Below are 16,890 nucleotides of genomic sequence, written 5' to 3' on the forward strand. Positions count from 1 at the left end.
TGCTCGCAGTGTTTTGAGATGTTCAAGGTGTGGTGCATTTGAAATTCATGCCTAAAGGCACCACCATAAACTCTGCAAGGTACTGCGAGACCCTCAGAAAATTGAAATTACGAATTCGAAGAACATGACAACGCCAAACTCCACAAGAGCGCTGCAACATCTGCAACAATCCGACGCCTTGGGTTCACTGTCATCAATCATCCTCCATTCAATCCCAACTTAGCCCTACCCGATTTTCATCTGTTTCCAAAACTTAAAGAACACCTTCCAGGAGCTTGTTCTATTTCAAAACTTTTAAGAGTTTTCACATAAATAATTCGGAGGCATTACTTTTCGTACATGGTCCTGCAGTAACTTCCTTTCTCTTTTTCTTTTACAATTGTTTCAAATGCTGTAGCCCCTAGAGTGAGATTTTCCGTATGTAAGGATGGTTTTTCGGCGATTTAAAAGAACGGAGGGTGAATTCTGAATTTAGATTTGGGTTCATCGTATCAAAATACATACACCTGATGCTGTTTCCTCTCAAAACGAGATTCAGTATTTTCTGTATTTAAGGGCGGTTTTTCCTGATTTAAAAAAAGAAAGGTGGAATAATCTAATAAATACAATTTTAAGTCAATATTACCTTAACATTAAAACGATTGTGTTAGGAAAAGCTGCAATCTAAAATGTAGCAACACAGTAATAGAACCTGCGATGATCAAGCTGTCAAAGGTATTGGTTCGAATCCTGCCCTACAAAAAAAAGGATCGGATCTGGTATTCAGACTCATGTATTTCCATGTATTTCTTCCGCTGAATCCGAATCTTCCTTCAGATTTGGCCCAACGGGTCTGAGTTTTCGGGAAAATTAAAAAAACAGGTCAAAATTCACAAAAAACGTCATTACGATCGACGAAAGTTATAAGAAATCAAATTATTCTACCAGCTCACTTGACGCATGATTTTTCATTCGTTTAATTCCAATTTATCATCATAGAGTCAGACAAGCTGGTTCAATTTCATTCAAAAACAGAAAATAGATCAAAATGCTTATAAACCTCCATTTTCATGGCATAATTCGTGTTTCAGAGTACTGGATCCAACTTTTTATCCACCCACCCATTTATGAATTCATACATCTTTCTATCCAGTCGTTCATGCATGAATACGCATGTTTATTCATCCACCTGTACCACCTATAAAACCCACCCATCCACCCATCTATCCATCTACTTTTTGTACTGAGAGATGAGATAACAGNGCTTCGCGATACAAACGTCGTGCTGCAAGAGCATTGCCAGCAGCTAAACCGTAATAATAATGCATGTCCCGCAACTCCACGTTAGAGTAATTGTTGTTCATTTTTATTATTATTTTTATGATAACAATTACTACAAAAGAACTTGTACAAAATTACTATCTGTCAAAACTAATTCTCCACAATCTTGTTTCCAAGGCAACTAAGCGCTTGTTTCCGAAGCATGTTATGTTTAATGTAGAAAATAAATTAAAATGATTTCGTATTCATCACATGCTACAATGTTATTGTAGCGTTTTTCTCGAAAACGGTTAGATTTATCGAAACAAATAAAGTTTACCTTTTTTATGGCAAAAGGTTAGGAGAACAAAAATATTCAGTTAAATTTCGCATAAAGTGTAGCACAAAAAAGTTGGAACCATTCAAATCAAAATAAAGGCTCGTACGTGGCGCCCTCTACAAAATGCGAAAAAACGGTGGGCAAATTTATAATCCTCATCCCGAAAAACCCCAACCCCTATAAACAAAATTTCGTCAAAATATTATGAGTGTGGCAAAAGGTATTGCAAAAAAACTGCAAATAAAATTTAACTTTAACACCCTGTAACTCCGTTAATAATCAGTTTTGGAAAAAATTTTATAGAAAGGGGTAGGATTTATTTTCAGTCTAGAATTATCCCCTGAATTTTTTGCTCATCATTTCCGGACACCCTGTATAGAAAACTCTGTAGTGAAAAAGGGTGAAGTATTGATGAAAAATAAGTTATATATAAATAAATAACCATAAAATCAAAGTGCCTACCCTTTCTGTTAAACTATTACTTTATCTACTCCTGCAGTAAAACACTACTTGATCTGTTGATTTGAATTGTATAAAGCATTTACTATCGAAAAAGAAATGTTTAAACCTGAAAGTGCACAATCATCACCTGCTTGTTATTTTTTGACAAGCGTTGACAACTAGTTTCTGTTGTTTTGTGATTAATTTTTCGAAAATCTCAAAAAGGATACGGTGTGTGTGTGTGCGATTCAAAACAAATAAAATTCCAGTTGTGGCGGCAGTCATATAATGGTAAAAAGTTTATCCAAAGCTCAAGAAGTAAGATTTCTATATAGAGAAAACATAAATGTTGCTATTGATAGTTATTTTTGACGTTTCAGGGAAATTCAAACCGATCCGAGGACCGGGAAAAATTCAGTTTGGGGAACTTAGATTTGCTAAATTTGAGGTAAGTTTCGTACTTTTCTATGACATAATTATGGCGGAAAATGCAAAACTATAATTTATAAAAAAAATACAATATCTAAGTCTATATCAAAGATATTTCAATGAAGTATAGAACTAGGTGATTTGGATCATGAAGAAAACATTTAATATAAAAAGTATTATAGCTCACAAATTTAGAAATATCAAACTTGCTAACTAACAATAAATTAAATTATATTATTTCGACTATTTACTATTAATGTGATCTTAGGTTAAATTTTTCTTCTGACGAGACTGATCTCAAGAAAGACAAAAGCCCTAGAAAAAGCCCAATATTTCGAAGGTCTGAAAGAGGTTCCGGTGACACTTACTTGTCTAGGGTAAATGATATCAAGCTAAAAATGTTCCGTACCCATTTTTTATATTTTCCAGCATCATCACCCTTTGGAAAAGTCAGATACGAGGACCCTAATTCCCAACATATCCAAATTGCCCAAAGGTTTGTACGTCTATGGTCAATTCCTTTGACGTTTTCCAAAAATGTGTCCTTGAAGCAAATATATTTTGGTACATTGTTATGTTCTTTTAGGTTATGGTAATTATAGACCCAGTACCTCTACGATTCCGTCAGAGAATCTCATATTGCTGTACTCAAAAGAGAAGAAACCAGAACGCGTGTTCACGGAACCAATAAGCCGCAAGGATTTTCTTTTTCCTAGCAAAAAGAAAACCAAGGCGCAGGTTATTGACGTCGTATCCGAGGATAGAATGTCAAAATATAAGTGAGTAGCTAAAAAAATTACGCATATAATGGAAGTAGTCATTGAAAAAAGATATACGATTTTTTTTGCTACCAGAAGAATTATAGAAATCTTAAAGCATTTTCAGAGATTTTCCTAAATACCAAATATATAACTTGTTCTTTTTTTAATTAAATCTTGTAATAGCTGAATGTAATTTTATTTTATTTGTAAATTTCGACCAAAAGCAACTAACTTTTTTCAAAAACAGAGTTTAATATAGCTCGCAGTTTACCAAAATAGACAGCGGCCATTTTCCCTTCAAATTGACACCGAGTGGAAACCTTAAAGTTGAGTCCTCCCAGGTATTGAGATACGCGTAGTTTCTTTCTAGCTAAAAATTTAATATCCACATCGTTCCAGGTAGTTTTTTCATCCAATAAATTAAGTGTACTTGTGGCTGATCCGAAAAATACCAAAGTCAACATACACCCAGAGGCGAATTATAGCAGAATGGCGCATGAGACAGATTTTTCTAAAACTTCTGCAATGGATACCATCATGAGTCAGGTTGGAACCTTTCCATAATTGCTTCATCATTTTCAAAATATAACACTAGCTGACTCGTACTTTAACTGACGAGGGTAATGACCTAAACAAATATTTTTAGGCTGGATTTTCTAGTCTGGGCACCATCATAGGCAACACTCCAGTTAGAAGCGGGAACAAAGAAGCTTCCGAATATGAGAGCAAGCAGACTTCCGAAATACTGGATCCCGAATTGAATCTTGGCAGGTGCTAAATTTGTAATTGACTTGTCTTTCCACTAGACTTTCTTTCGGTTATTTTACAGATTAGGATATAGCGGTTCAGACGAAATTTCTTGGCAAAAAGTTGTGTTGCCGGAAAAGAAAAATCTTTATTTAGAGTTGTACTCTAGAATCACTAACTACACGTAAATATTTCATATTAGTGACGTATTTTTGAGATAAATAAAAGCTTTTTCTAGGAATGCAGATTGCAAAGTTTACATCGACAATGAAGAATTCAATTGCCACCTTATCGTGCTTCAGTGTTACTCTGAGCTGTTTGATGCTTACATAGCGGTGAAAAAAGTGGAATTGCCCTCGGTAGATTTTAGAGATTTACACTATTTTCATTATTTACTTTATTTTCTACTTATGTATTTAAGGACAAATGCAGTGCATCTGCGTTTGCTTTCATCTATGAATGGATGATAACCGGAGAACCCTCATACAAGGAACTAAATAGAGAAAACGTCCTGGATATCTTCAATTCCGCAAAATACCTGAAAATAAAAGGTGAGTTACCGCCTTTGCTTCTTATAGATATTGTCAGCGTTTGAGTTCTTCCAAAGCAGCAAACACCATTAGCAACTTCTTCACACTCATTCACTCTACCTTGTAGACCTAGTAGAGCAGTGTTGGGCGTTCATCGACCACGCTGACGTCTTCAACGAAGACACCGCCTTCCTACTCTACATGGACGCTAAGGAAAAGAATCTGCCAGAGGTTCGAGAGCTTATGCTGCCAAGGATTCAGGGCTTCTTCCTCATGCTAGTCAGTTCGCAGAACTGGCTGGAGCTCGAACTAGAGGACGTGAAGAACCTCCTGAAATCGAATTACATTTGCGTCAATTGGTAAGCTGAAGGAAGAATCTCCTTAAGTGTTACTATTATTTCTTTTTAGCGAAATGGAGATTTTCATGTCCGCCGTTCGGTGGTTGAAGCACGACTGGTCGAACAGGGACAAATACAAGTATGAAATATTAGAATGCGTTCGCTTCGGGAACATAGCACCATGGCAATTGGTTGATATAAAGAGGAATCCGGAAAATCCAGACTTCATGGAATTAGCCAGAGATTCCAGAATTTGCAAAATGATTGACGACGGCTTGGCGTAAGGAGATTTTAGGACTTTCCTATAACTGTACCAACTATACCAAAGTTTTTTTTTTTGTAAAAGGAGGATAACTTTTACAAATAGTAGCATTAATGAACAAAACACCTTTTTTCCAGTTATGTAATCATCAAGTACTGGTATGGCCAAGAGAACGACGACTTCCAGCACTGGAACGCGGTCCTGGGATTGCAAGAACCGCCTCCGAGAAACTGGAGCGGGTCTGACAAGACTTACTTCACCTACAGGGAGTTCCTCATCTACCTGGACCAGTACAGAAGGAATCAGTTGATCGAGAAGAACAAACCCAGGATGTTGAATGAATCGAAGCACGACGCTAAGGAGTACAACAAATTCCGGAACAACCAGGCGCCGACGGAAAATAACTCGCCAAGGGTTCCCACAATGGAGGAATTCCTATCGAAAAAGAAAGTAAGTACTAACTATAGCCAGCAAAAGAAGATAAATAAAGTGGTATCGTGATCGGTCCGGAAAATTTTAGTGATATATTTTTTAGTGGACGTTTGGAAAAATGTAACGTACTGTATATTGTGGCATTGTATTTATCATGAAAAGGTTTCCATAAAAATTATTAAATAGGAAGATGTGTGTGTTCATTGATTTCGGAATATTTTAGTTTCAAATCAGCAAGTAAAAATTTTTAATTAGTATTTATAGTTGTTTTCTAATTACCAAAATAAAAGTTATTGATAATACAGGGTGTAACAGCGACTTTGTGACAAATTTTCAGGACTGATTCCCCTCTTCAAAACAAACAAAATTGATTCCTAAGTTCTCCGTATTCTTAAAAAATTGCAAACGAGTCATACATTTTAAAGAACTAATTTTAGTGCAGTGTGGTTCCCTCATTTTACACAGTAAGGCAGCTACTTGAAGAGTGTATAAAATTGAGTAATTGATTAAAACCTCAATCTTTGAAGGATCGTAGGAGTTGTTTTAGAAAGAAATGTTACTCTTTTGTTTTTGTTTCGATGATCCCAAAGTTTATCGCAACGTCGCAGTTACATCTTGCAGATGGTTGATAACAGGAGTCATATAATTGAAAATAATGGTGAGTTGTCTGTGAAAATGATGTCGGTAACTTTATAAACTATAAATGTTGACAGGTCACATCTGAAATACGATACAACAATTGGTAAGTAATGACAGACATGTAAGTGCATATTAAGTTTAGTACATTACAGACTGTGATTACAGGCTAACAAAAGGTAAGACAACTTAGCATTGTTGTGTTCACTTTTCATTTTTTTAACAAAATGCACTTGCGATGCCCGAATCTTACCTTTTGTCGACTTGTATTTCTGTTAAAAAAATCTTCAAGTTAAGCGACAATAATCTATTTATATTCAGGATCAGGAAACAAAAACGTTGCACTCTGGAAATACAAACTGGAAGTTATCTCAGAGCCGTTTTACGAAACCTAAAAGAAAAGTAAAGAAGTGGATGTCGAAAAGCGAGGCAGCTAAAGTAATCCAGAGGGCTTTCAGGAATTACATGCGAAGAACATTGGTGAGTAAACTCAATAAAGAAATCGTGATGAAGTTTAGACCTGGAGATCTCAAAAAGAATCAAAGAAGGGATAAAGTGTTAGAACTCTTCAGTGTCCGTGGAAAAGAAACTTCTGGGTAAATAAACATCTTCATGAATTTCCATGACGTTAATTTAAACCTATTCCAGTAATAAACTAAGCAAAACAGCTCGGAGTCCTGCTAGAAAAGACTTATTGACGAACAGATCACTGTTTCAAAAAGACCATGAAACTGTCCTGGTATTTGGTGGAGTGGACCCTCACAATGATTACGGAGTAGGAAGGAACACGGGCAAAAACATTTATCGGTACTTCACTGATGAAAACGCATGGGAATTTGTAGGGGAACTACCCGAACCGAGACATCACCATAGCGTCCAGTTCTTAAAAGGAAGAATCTATCTAGTAGGTAAATATATCGCACTATTATATTAGGAATTGTGTAAACTGAGATTGCCTGTAATTTCATTGGGTAGGTGGTGCTGATCCCAGAGAGGACGAGGTTGTAGGAAAATGTATTATCCTCAGAAGCGTGTGGAGTTTCGACCCAGTAACCAGAAATTTTTTCAGCGAACCATGCCTTTATGAAGCCAGGAAGAATTTTGGACTGGTGTCTTGTAGCCAGGGGCTATATGCCATCGGTGGACAAGGTCAAGACTACGAGTAAATATTTTTCATATCACACCTTACAAATGAGTCACAGCGTAATAGCAATGTTCCGACAAACATTTACGGATGATTCAGCTCATAAAAAAGCATGAGCAACCCTTTTCCCTAAAGAGCTTCTTAAGGTCTATAGGATCCTTCAAATATTGGACTTAAAACACAATTTGCACTCAGTTATTGAAAGGCTATTAACTATCTTAAATTTGAATTGTGCAAATTTAAAATCATGCAGGGCGATGAAAATATTGAAAATACGAAATATTTTAATTGCAATTAAATAATTTGACATCTCGGAGAATATTTTGCAGTCTAGGAAAGATTATTTCAAATTAAAACTTTTCTGGCAATAAAGATTTTTTATCTCAGATCATACTATTAGCATTTAAATCTTCATCAACATACAACCGTAACGCTAAATTTGTCTACAGCGGACACACTCAGATGCTTCTTTTCGGTTCTGTTCACACTGTTGATATTTGATGATTAGGGCACGGAAAACGATACACACGATTCATCTTTGACGTCAGAAAGGTGGGGACAAGATTTTTTATAGCGTGTCTAAATGTTTTATTATATACAACCTAAAAACATATTCATTTAAAGGAACGGTGTTATATGCCATAAAAAAACAGATCTTGCAATTTTAAAAATTAAGCGACCACAAAAATATAACAATTTTCTATATATAACATACTTGATACATATTTTCAGGCAAATGCCAGTACATATGCAACAACCTAATTTGGACGTTAATGTGTTAAACAATTGATTAGCTGTTGCTAAGGAATGTAATTAAATACAGATTAAACATTCTTTGATAAGGACAGATTCATCAGTTAATAATTCTGAACAGCTTATTTGAGAGTAATACAAAATTTTAATCTAAAATTGTGCAGATTAAATTCCAATTATCTTTGCTATAAATAGCAGTTAAACCTAAAAAATTGTAAATTATAGTTAATATGCAATGAAACAGAAACGTCAAGCACATCTAAAATTGTCAACCTGCCATTTTGGGGCAAAACGGAAACTACGGTTACGGTACTTGATCCATCAAGGAAATCATTTGATCATCCTTATACGAATGGTTTTAAAAGTGGTCGTCAGTCAATTGAAAATGATCCTCGACCAGGAAGCCCTTTCACTTCAACTGATCACTACTACGTTTAGAAAATAAAAGATCTGGTGCGTGCAAATCGCCGACTGACTGTCAGAGAAATTGCAGAAGAGGTTAGAATCTCGATTGGGTGATGCCATGAAATTTTTATTGAAAAATTGAACATGCATCGAGTTGCAGTAAAATTGGTTCCTTGTTTGATTACAGAACAACAGAAAAAAAATCATGTGGACGTTTGTTGACAACTCCTTGAACCATCCAATGACGATGAAACATTCATTCAAAGGATCATAACGGCGACAAAAGTTGTGTTTGCGGCTACGACATCTAGGCAAAAGTTCCATCATCAAATGGATTGGTAAAAAATCTCCACACTCCAATCACGTCAGTCTCGATCCAACGTCAAAGTGAAGCTCACTGTTTTTTTTCGAATTTAATGGAATTATGTATTTTACCTACGACCACTACTGTAAATACTTAAAAACACACCGTCTGCGATCAATGTAAGATTCCTATTACGTACGGTAAAAAAATCGCACAGTTTTCCTAGCAACCGCCTAGCAACGGTCAATACAATACTGTTTGTATTGACCGTTGCTAGGCGGTTGCTAGGAAAACTGTGCGATATTTTTACCAAGCTGTGCGATTTTTTTACCGTATGATGTAAGAGGAATCTTGCATTGATCGCAGACGGTGTGTTTTTAAGCATTTAAAGTAGTGGTCGCAGGTAAAGTATAGTACGTAATACGTGGTGTAATGCAATTACGCACTCATAGAATTACGCACTCGCCGCTACGCGGCGTCGTGCGTAACTTTTCCATTCGTACGTAAAATGATTTTTACAACACTTATTACGTAATATACTATTAAATTTTTACCTCAAGGTGAAACAGTGAAACGTGCATCAAGTCGTTTTACAACGGTTACGTGAAAAAATTCGCAAAAAGAGAACTCATGGTTCTTGCACCATGGCAATGCGCCCGCATACTCAGCTTTGTCAATTCGTCAGTTTTGTGCCAAAAATCAGATTACTGTCCTCCTTCACCCTCCTTACTCGCCAGACCTAGCTCCTTGCGATTTTTTCTTATTTCCGAAATTAAAACCGTTTTCATACTATGTTAATGACATCAAAGCAAATGTTTCGCGAAATGAAACACCGCTGGGAAAAGTGTGTGAATAGTCTTCTATTCACACACTATTATGAAGGAGACAAGGACCAATAACGTATAAAATTAATAGGTAATAAAGTTTAAAAAAAATAAAATTCGGTTATTTTCTGAAGAGCCCTCGTATATTTTCAGTGATTTTTGAGTCAATTTTGATCAATAAAAACTGTTTTAATCGTAATCTTTGAAGGATCCTGGAGTGTTTGGAAACCGTTTTACACAAAAATGTTAATGTTATTCATGTTGTATTTGGTTATTTTGTATATTTTTAAACCCTGTTCACTTTTTTGTAGATCCTTACAGTCTGTAGAAAAATTCAGTATAGAGGAGAGATTATGGGAAGCTAGAGCCCCAATGATATATAACAGAATAGGCCCAGCTTGCTCTAAGTATAAAAATTATATTTGGGTTGCTGGGGGTTTGTCTGGAAATAAAAGTAAACGTATTCTGCTGGACACGGTAGAGAGTTACAATATAAAAAGTGATCAGTAAGTAAAAAAATCATTTAGTACTAAAGGTACCCTCGATTTTAATCAAAAAATTTGATCAATTGATTGAGTCAAGCGTTATTGACCGCTTGAGGGCAATAAAGTCAAGGCAAGGAAGCCACACCATTCACACCATGGGTATTTCACAAACCACAATACCACATAAAAAAGTACAATTTCACGATGTGCACGGAAACTCCACTACGAATGAGTATTGATCAAAAGTTTGGCCGGTTGATTGAAGCGCACGTCAATCAATTGACTCAATATTTTGATTAAAAAATTGACCGTCTAGGCCTGTTTAATTCACAATATCTGTTAATAATAATGTTCACCTATCAGTTTTTGAGGATACATTTTATTAATGTCTTGTCAACTTCGGAATTCATGGCACTTTTTTCCAGAACACCCTCTATAAATTCAGTTAGAACTTATTTAATTTCTGTATTTTCCTACGAGGTGGACCGAAATAAGGCAGCCGCTCCAATTTCCGAGATGCTTTAGCTGCCTTTTCACTATGGGAGAACGGTTATATTTGATTGGAGGTGCCGGAAAATCTGTCCAAAAGGATGGCAAGGAGATTAGCAGCGTAGGGGACATAGACATGTGGGATCCCAGAAACGCAGAATGGAGGACTGTCACAGAGATGCATATTCCAAGACACGGGCATTCTGTGGCTTGTCTCGGCACCCAGATCCTTGTCATTGGAGGTGTTACTACGACGTATAAAAGAGCTCTTAGCAATATGGAATGCTTTTGCAGTCAGAGAGGTAAGCAGGAATAAAATTTTTTAAACTAATTTTTTTAAACGATTTTTGAAATAATTTCTTTTATAGGAACTTTGGTTCGCGGCCTGGCTTGTTTACCGACCGGCTTGTCTGGCCATGCTTCTGTTACGCTGCCACCTGCTTCACTTCTAGCTCATTAGAAATTGAAGTTTTCGAATTTCGAAAAATTAAATTTGAAACAACCGCTCTTTACATATTAATTTCTACGTGTAGCACCTAAGTTGCCCTACTGCCATGAAGATGGCGCTAGTATAGAAAGTATACTTTACACTGCTATTATATATTTTTGAATTTATATTTTATTTTATTATATTGGTCTTTATGTTTTATCAATATATAAATAATTATTAATGTTTTTTACCTATAAATGATATACATACGCATTAATACATAACTGTTTCAGGAACTATTTAAAGTGAAATAGTTTGTAACGTGTAAATCGATCTGCATTTATTAATGGTGTATCTGTGTCGTTCAACGGGTGCGGTGTTGTGTTCGTAAGATTTGCATACAAAAAAAATTGTAGAATTGTTAAAGAAAAGTGTGATCCAGTGGTGAAAGGTAAGGCAAATTTACCCTTCTCAATACAATTCCATTTATTCTTATATTTCTGGATTAGAGAATCCAAAATCTTGAGAAAAAGTCGATGAACTTTTGTGTACAACATGGAGGATTTCTTATCGCTTTGTGCGTGGGTGCATTCTTGATGCATTCGTCACCAAATGCACTTGTTACACATTTTTTCATCGACCTAAAATCGTGTTTTCATTATTAAATAACCCTAATAGTCCTTACTACCAGCCTGCAAGGGCAGTTGTACTATTTTTTTTATGTAAATTTGATAAGTAGATATGTACGTGAGTAATAAGTATTCCGAGAATTGTAATCTTTTAGGTGTGCCCATCACCACCGATTCACCATGAGCTACATGCAGTCTAACCAGAACCGACCAAGTAAGTAAATTTTGTTCTAGTTTTGTATTGTTAATTATTATGACTAATTACTCAATCTAAATATTTATGTAATTAAACTGTGTTCCACTCATTAGCAGCAAATGTAAACAGTGGTGTATGGAATTTATTATTATAACTCTTCAAATACTTAATTGCATATTTGGGCATCATGCCAATGATCTTTAAGTTATTATTAGGAAATATTTTATTTTCTAACAGATACAATACAAGTGTTGTTTCATCTATGAGATAAATATATCAGTGTGTTGTATTTATTTTTGTTACTTCACAGGAAATGGTCTCACATTATTTTTATTTATGGCATACAATCTTTGTTTCCTCTGTGACAGAAGAATTTTAAATATTTTTTAGAGGTAGCAGTATGGTGGTATTAAAAAAAAAGAATGTTAAAAAAATCAAAAGTTGCTTACATAAGTCAGTACTGAATTAATTAGATACCTAAATATATAATTTCAAATGCAAATTTTCTCAATATGCCAGTATTTACATTGAATATATATAGAATTTTTACTCTAAAACTTTCTGAAATGAAGTCGCCAGTTATCTGATTCTTTGTAAACAATCAAAACACCATTTTATCTCTTACACTTTATTGTTTCTAGTTATGAACTAAATTGTATACTAGCATTTTTCTTAAAACAATATATATGTAACATTTTCTAAATGAATTGAGAAAATTAAACCCAATTTTTTTATTCATAATTCCATAATTCTTGAGCTTTGTACTTTTCAGTGTCGCAGGGACACTATCAAGGTCCCGGAGATTTACCAATGCCTTCGTCCAAAGAGCAGACCATTATGTGGCAGCAAAACACTTACATGGCTGACTCTGGAATTCATTCTGGAGCTGCCACACAGGTACCATCTCTCTCTGGAAAGGAAGATGAAGAGATGGATCTGTTTGATTTAGATCAGGGGTACCAAGGATTCACCCAAGATCAAGTAGATGAAATGAATAACCAGCTCAACCAGACACGTTCACAGAGGGTTCGCGCTGCCATGTTTCCGGAGACACTCGAGGAAGGTAGGAAAACAGATTTTTTGATAATCAACTATTTACTGTATGTTTCAAATGTATTAGTTCCCTACTCTAAACATGAACTATAAAAAAAGGACGTGCGAAAAATTGTGAATAAGATAGAGATTACATCTTTACATATATGTTAATACCCTGTACCAAGTTGCTCTTTATTATATACAAGGTGCGGCAGAACCATTTAAGCAGTTTGAGGAGTTATAAAAAAAATTGGGGTATATAGAGAAAAAATGTTTTTATTTTCGAAGTTAGTAGTACATACCATTTTATATTCATTAAGTTTTGAAAATAATGCCCCCAAGATGGCAGACGTTAGCAGCAATATACTTTTGGAGACGATCTCTCAAGTTTTGAATAGCTCATTGACAATATATCGCGAGATATGGCATTCTCTTCTTCAATAATGTGCTCTCTTGGCTCTGGCAGGGTGTGAGGGTGACGTTTAAACACCTTTTTCTTTAGATATCCCCAAGAATGAAGTCACAAATGCTCAAATCTGATGACCTGCGCGGTCATCATCATCCCTTAAAGAGACGCAGAAACATTTCTCTCAACACATTAAGTGAATTTCAGGCTGTGTGAGCTGTAGTGCCAGCCTGTTAGAACCACAAGTCTTTCAATTCCTTTTCTTCAACAATCTCTTCCATTGTAAGCTGCAGAAAATTTTGCAACATTGAAACATATCCGGAATTCATGGTCGCGCCTTCCTCCTCAAAGAAGTATGCCTATCACGCCAAATTATGATACGTCACACCACACTGTTAGTTTAGGGCAGCGGTCGGCAACTGGCAGACCGCAGAAGGTAAAGAATTGGACCCCCAAAAATTCTTTGAAAGTATAATTACTCAGATTATTAAAAAAAATTATTTTACTGATAACAATACGTTTGAGTGCCACCCTTTTCATTTTTTCATGGTTAGTAGATTAGTAAAAACACTGACTCAAGACCGCAAATGTTGACTGATTGAATGCAAATTAAAATAAAAAATTAGTAGGTAANTGGAATATTCCTTCCTTTTGCTTAATTACCTCACAATTAGCAACAATTCTTTCTCTCAGTTCATCGACGCTATTCACAGGTGTCCTGTATACAAGCGTCTTCAAATAGCCCCAAAAAAGAAATCGATTGGGTTTAAGTCAGGGGATCTAGGGGCCCACTGTACAAAACCACCGCGTCCTATCCACCTTTCAGGAAAAGTTTCATTTAAGAATTCTCTGGCCGCTAAATTAAAATGCGGTGACGCGCCACCTTGAAGCAGCCACATTGCATTTCTTAATCCGAGTGGTACATCTTCCAATAGAATAAGTAAGTGATTTCTTAAAAAATTCAAGTAAACTTCACCATTGAGTCTTTGTGGAAAGAAATGTGGCCCAATTAAGTAGTCCCCTACAATACCGGCCCACACGTTGACGGAAAACTTATTTTGATAACCACGCTCTATTGATAAATTACGATTCTCATAACACCAAAAATGCTCATTGTGGAGGTTTATTAAGCCATCATGGCCAAATCCAGCTTCGTCCGTGAAAAGGATATTACGAACAAAATTTTGGTCACCATTATGAAGTATTCTAATTGTATTGCAGAAATTCGCACGAGCAGCAGGATCTACGGCAGATAAGGCTTGCACCTTTTGGTAGTGGTACGGATGAAAGTTTTGTTCGCGTATTGTTTCATGTACGGAGCTCTTTGGAATGCCCGCCTGAATAGCAATTGGGATTATTCTCTATCGAATTCAAAATACGAGCTTCTGCTTCTGCTCTTCTAGTATTCCGTTATCGACCTACATCAAAAATTCTAGTTTTGAACGATCCAAATTCTCCCAGTCTTCGATGAATAGTACTGAACATTCGCGATTGGGGTAGGTTTCTATTTGGAAATGCTTCGCGATACAAACGTCGTGCTGCAAGAGCATTGCCAGCAGNATGCTTTTTACAACACTTATTACGTAATATACTATTAAATTCTTACCTCAAGGTGAAACAGTGAAACGTGCATCAAGTCGTTTTACAACGGTTACGTGAAAAAATTCGCAAAAAGAGAACTCATGGTTCTTGCACCATGGCAATGCGCCCGCATACTCAGCTTTGTCAATTCGTCAGTTTTTTGGCAAAAATCAGATTACTGTCCTCCTTCACCCTCCTTACTCGCCAGACCTAGCTCCTTGCGATTTTTTCTTATTTCCGAAATTAAAACCGTTTTCATACTATGTTAATGACATCAAAGCAAATGTTTCGCGAAATGAAACACCGCTGGGAAAAGTGTGTGAATAGTCTTCTATTCACACACTATTATGAAGGAGACAAGGACCAATAACGTATAAAATTAATAGGTAATAAAGTTTAAAAAAAATAAAATTCGGTTATTTTCTGAAGAGCCCTCGTATATTTTCAGTGATTTTTGAGTCAATTTTGATCAATAAAAACTGTTTTAATCGTAATCTTTGAAGGATCCTGGAGTGTTTGGAAACCGTTTTACACAAAAATGTTAATGTTATTCATGTTGTATTTGGTTATTTTGTATATTTTTAAACCCTGTTCACTTTTTTGTAGATCCTTACAGTCTGTAGAAAAATTCAGTATAGAGGAGAGATTATGGGAAGCTAGAGCCCCAATGATATATAACAGAATAGGCCCAGCTTGCTCCAAGTATAAAAATTATATTTGGGTTGCTGGGGGTTTGTCTGGAAATAAAAGTAAACGTATTCTGCTGGACACGGTAGAGAGTTACAATATAAAAAGTGATCAGTAAGTAAAAAAATCATTTAGTACTAAAGGTACCCTCGATTTTAATCAAAAAATTTGATCAATTGATTGAGTCAAGCGTTATTGACCGCTTGAGGGCAATAAAGTCAAGGCAAGGAAGCCACACCATTCACACCATGGGTATTTCACAAACCACAATACCACATAAAAAAGTACAATTTCACGATGTGCACGGAAACTCCACTACGAATGAGTATTGATCAAAAGTTTGGCCGGTTGATTGAAGCGCACGTCAATCAATTGACTCAATATTTTGATTAAAAAATTGACCGTCTAGGCCTGTTTAATTCACAATATCTGTTAATAATAATGTTCACCTATCAGTTTTTGAGGATACATTTTATTAATGTCTTGTCAACTTCGGAATTCATGGCACTTTTTTCCAGAACACCCTCTATAAATTCAGTTAGAACTTATTTAATTTCTGTATTTTCCTACGAGGTGGACCGAAATAAGGCAGCCGCTCCAATTTCCGAGATGCTTTAGCTGCCTTTTCACTATGGGAGAACGGTTATATTTGATTGGAGGTGCCGGAAAATCTGTCCAAAAGGATGGCAAGGAGATTAGCAGCGTAGGGGACATAGACATGTGGGATCCCAGAAACGCAGAATGGAGGACTGTCACAGAGATGCATATTCCAAGACACGGGCATTCTGTGGCTTGTCTCGGCACCCAGATCCTTGTCATTGGAGGTGTTACTACGACGTATAAAAGAGCTCTTAGCAATATGGAATGCTTTTGCAGTCAAAGAGGTAAGCAGGAATAAAATTTTTTAAACTAATTTTTTTAAACGATTTTTTAAATAATTTCTTTTATAGGAACTTTGGTTCGCGGCCTGGCTTGTTTACCGACCGGCTTGTCTGGCCATGCTTCTGTTACGCTGCCACCTGCTTCACTTCTAGCTCATTAGAAACTGAAGTTTTCGAATTTCGAAAAATTAAATTTGAAACAACCGCTCTTTACATATTAATTTCTACGTGTAGCACCTAAGTTGCCCTACTGCCATGAAGATGGCGCTAGTATAGAAAGTATACTTTACACTGCTATTATATATTTTTGAATTTATATTTTATTTTATTATATTGGTCTTTATGTTTTATCAATATATAAATAATTATTAATGTTTTTTACCTATAAATGATATACATACGCATTAATACATAACTGTTTCAGGAACTATTTAAAGTGAAATAGTTTGTAACGTGTAAATCGATCTGCATTTATTAATGGTGTAT

General features: G+C 35.8%; 1 protein-coding gene across 1 annotated transcript; it reads left to right on the top strand.

Moving 5' to 3' along the window:
* Positions 1-2,308: 2,308 nt before the first annotated feature.
* LOC108910039 lies at positions 2,309-16,565 on the top strand. The gene is made up of 24 exons (XM_023454598.1): positions 2,309-2,338; positions 2,401-2,468; positions 2,718-2,826; positions 2,879-2,945; positions 3,036-3,228; positions 3,470-3,551; positions 3,610-3,756; positions 3,857-3,981; positions 4,040-4,141; positions 4,196-4,316; positions 4,379-4,508; positions 4,615-4,846; positions 4,896-5,105; positions 5,225-5,537; positions 6,477-6,751; positions 6,804-7,063; positions 7,131-7,317; positions 9,897-10,091; positions 10,551-10,861; positions 10,928-11,010; positions 12,595-12,914; positions 15,443-15,637; positions 16,097-16,407; positions 16,474-16,565. The coding sequence occupies exons 1-24, from the start codon at positions 2,309-2,311 to the stop codon at positions 16,563-16,565; spliced, it is 4,158 nt and encodes a 1,385-aa protein (XP_023310366.1).
* The last annotated feature ends 325 nt before the right edge of the window (positions 16,566-16,890 follow it).

The sequence above is a fragment of the Anoplophora glabripennis genome, unplaced genomic scaffold (assembly GCF_000390285.2).
Source record: "Anoplophora glabripennis isolate ALB-LARVAE unplaced genomic scaffold, Agla_2.0 scaffold356, whole genome shotgun sequence".
Classification (NCBI taxonomy): domain Eukaryota; kingdom Metazoa; phylum Arthropoda; class Insecta; order Coleoptera; family Cerambycidae; genus Anoplophora; species Anoplophora glabripennis.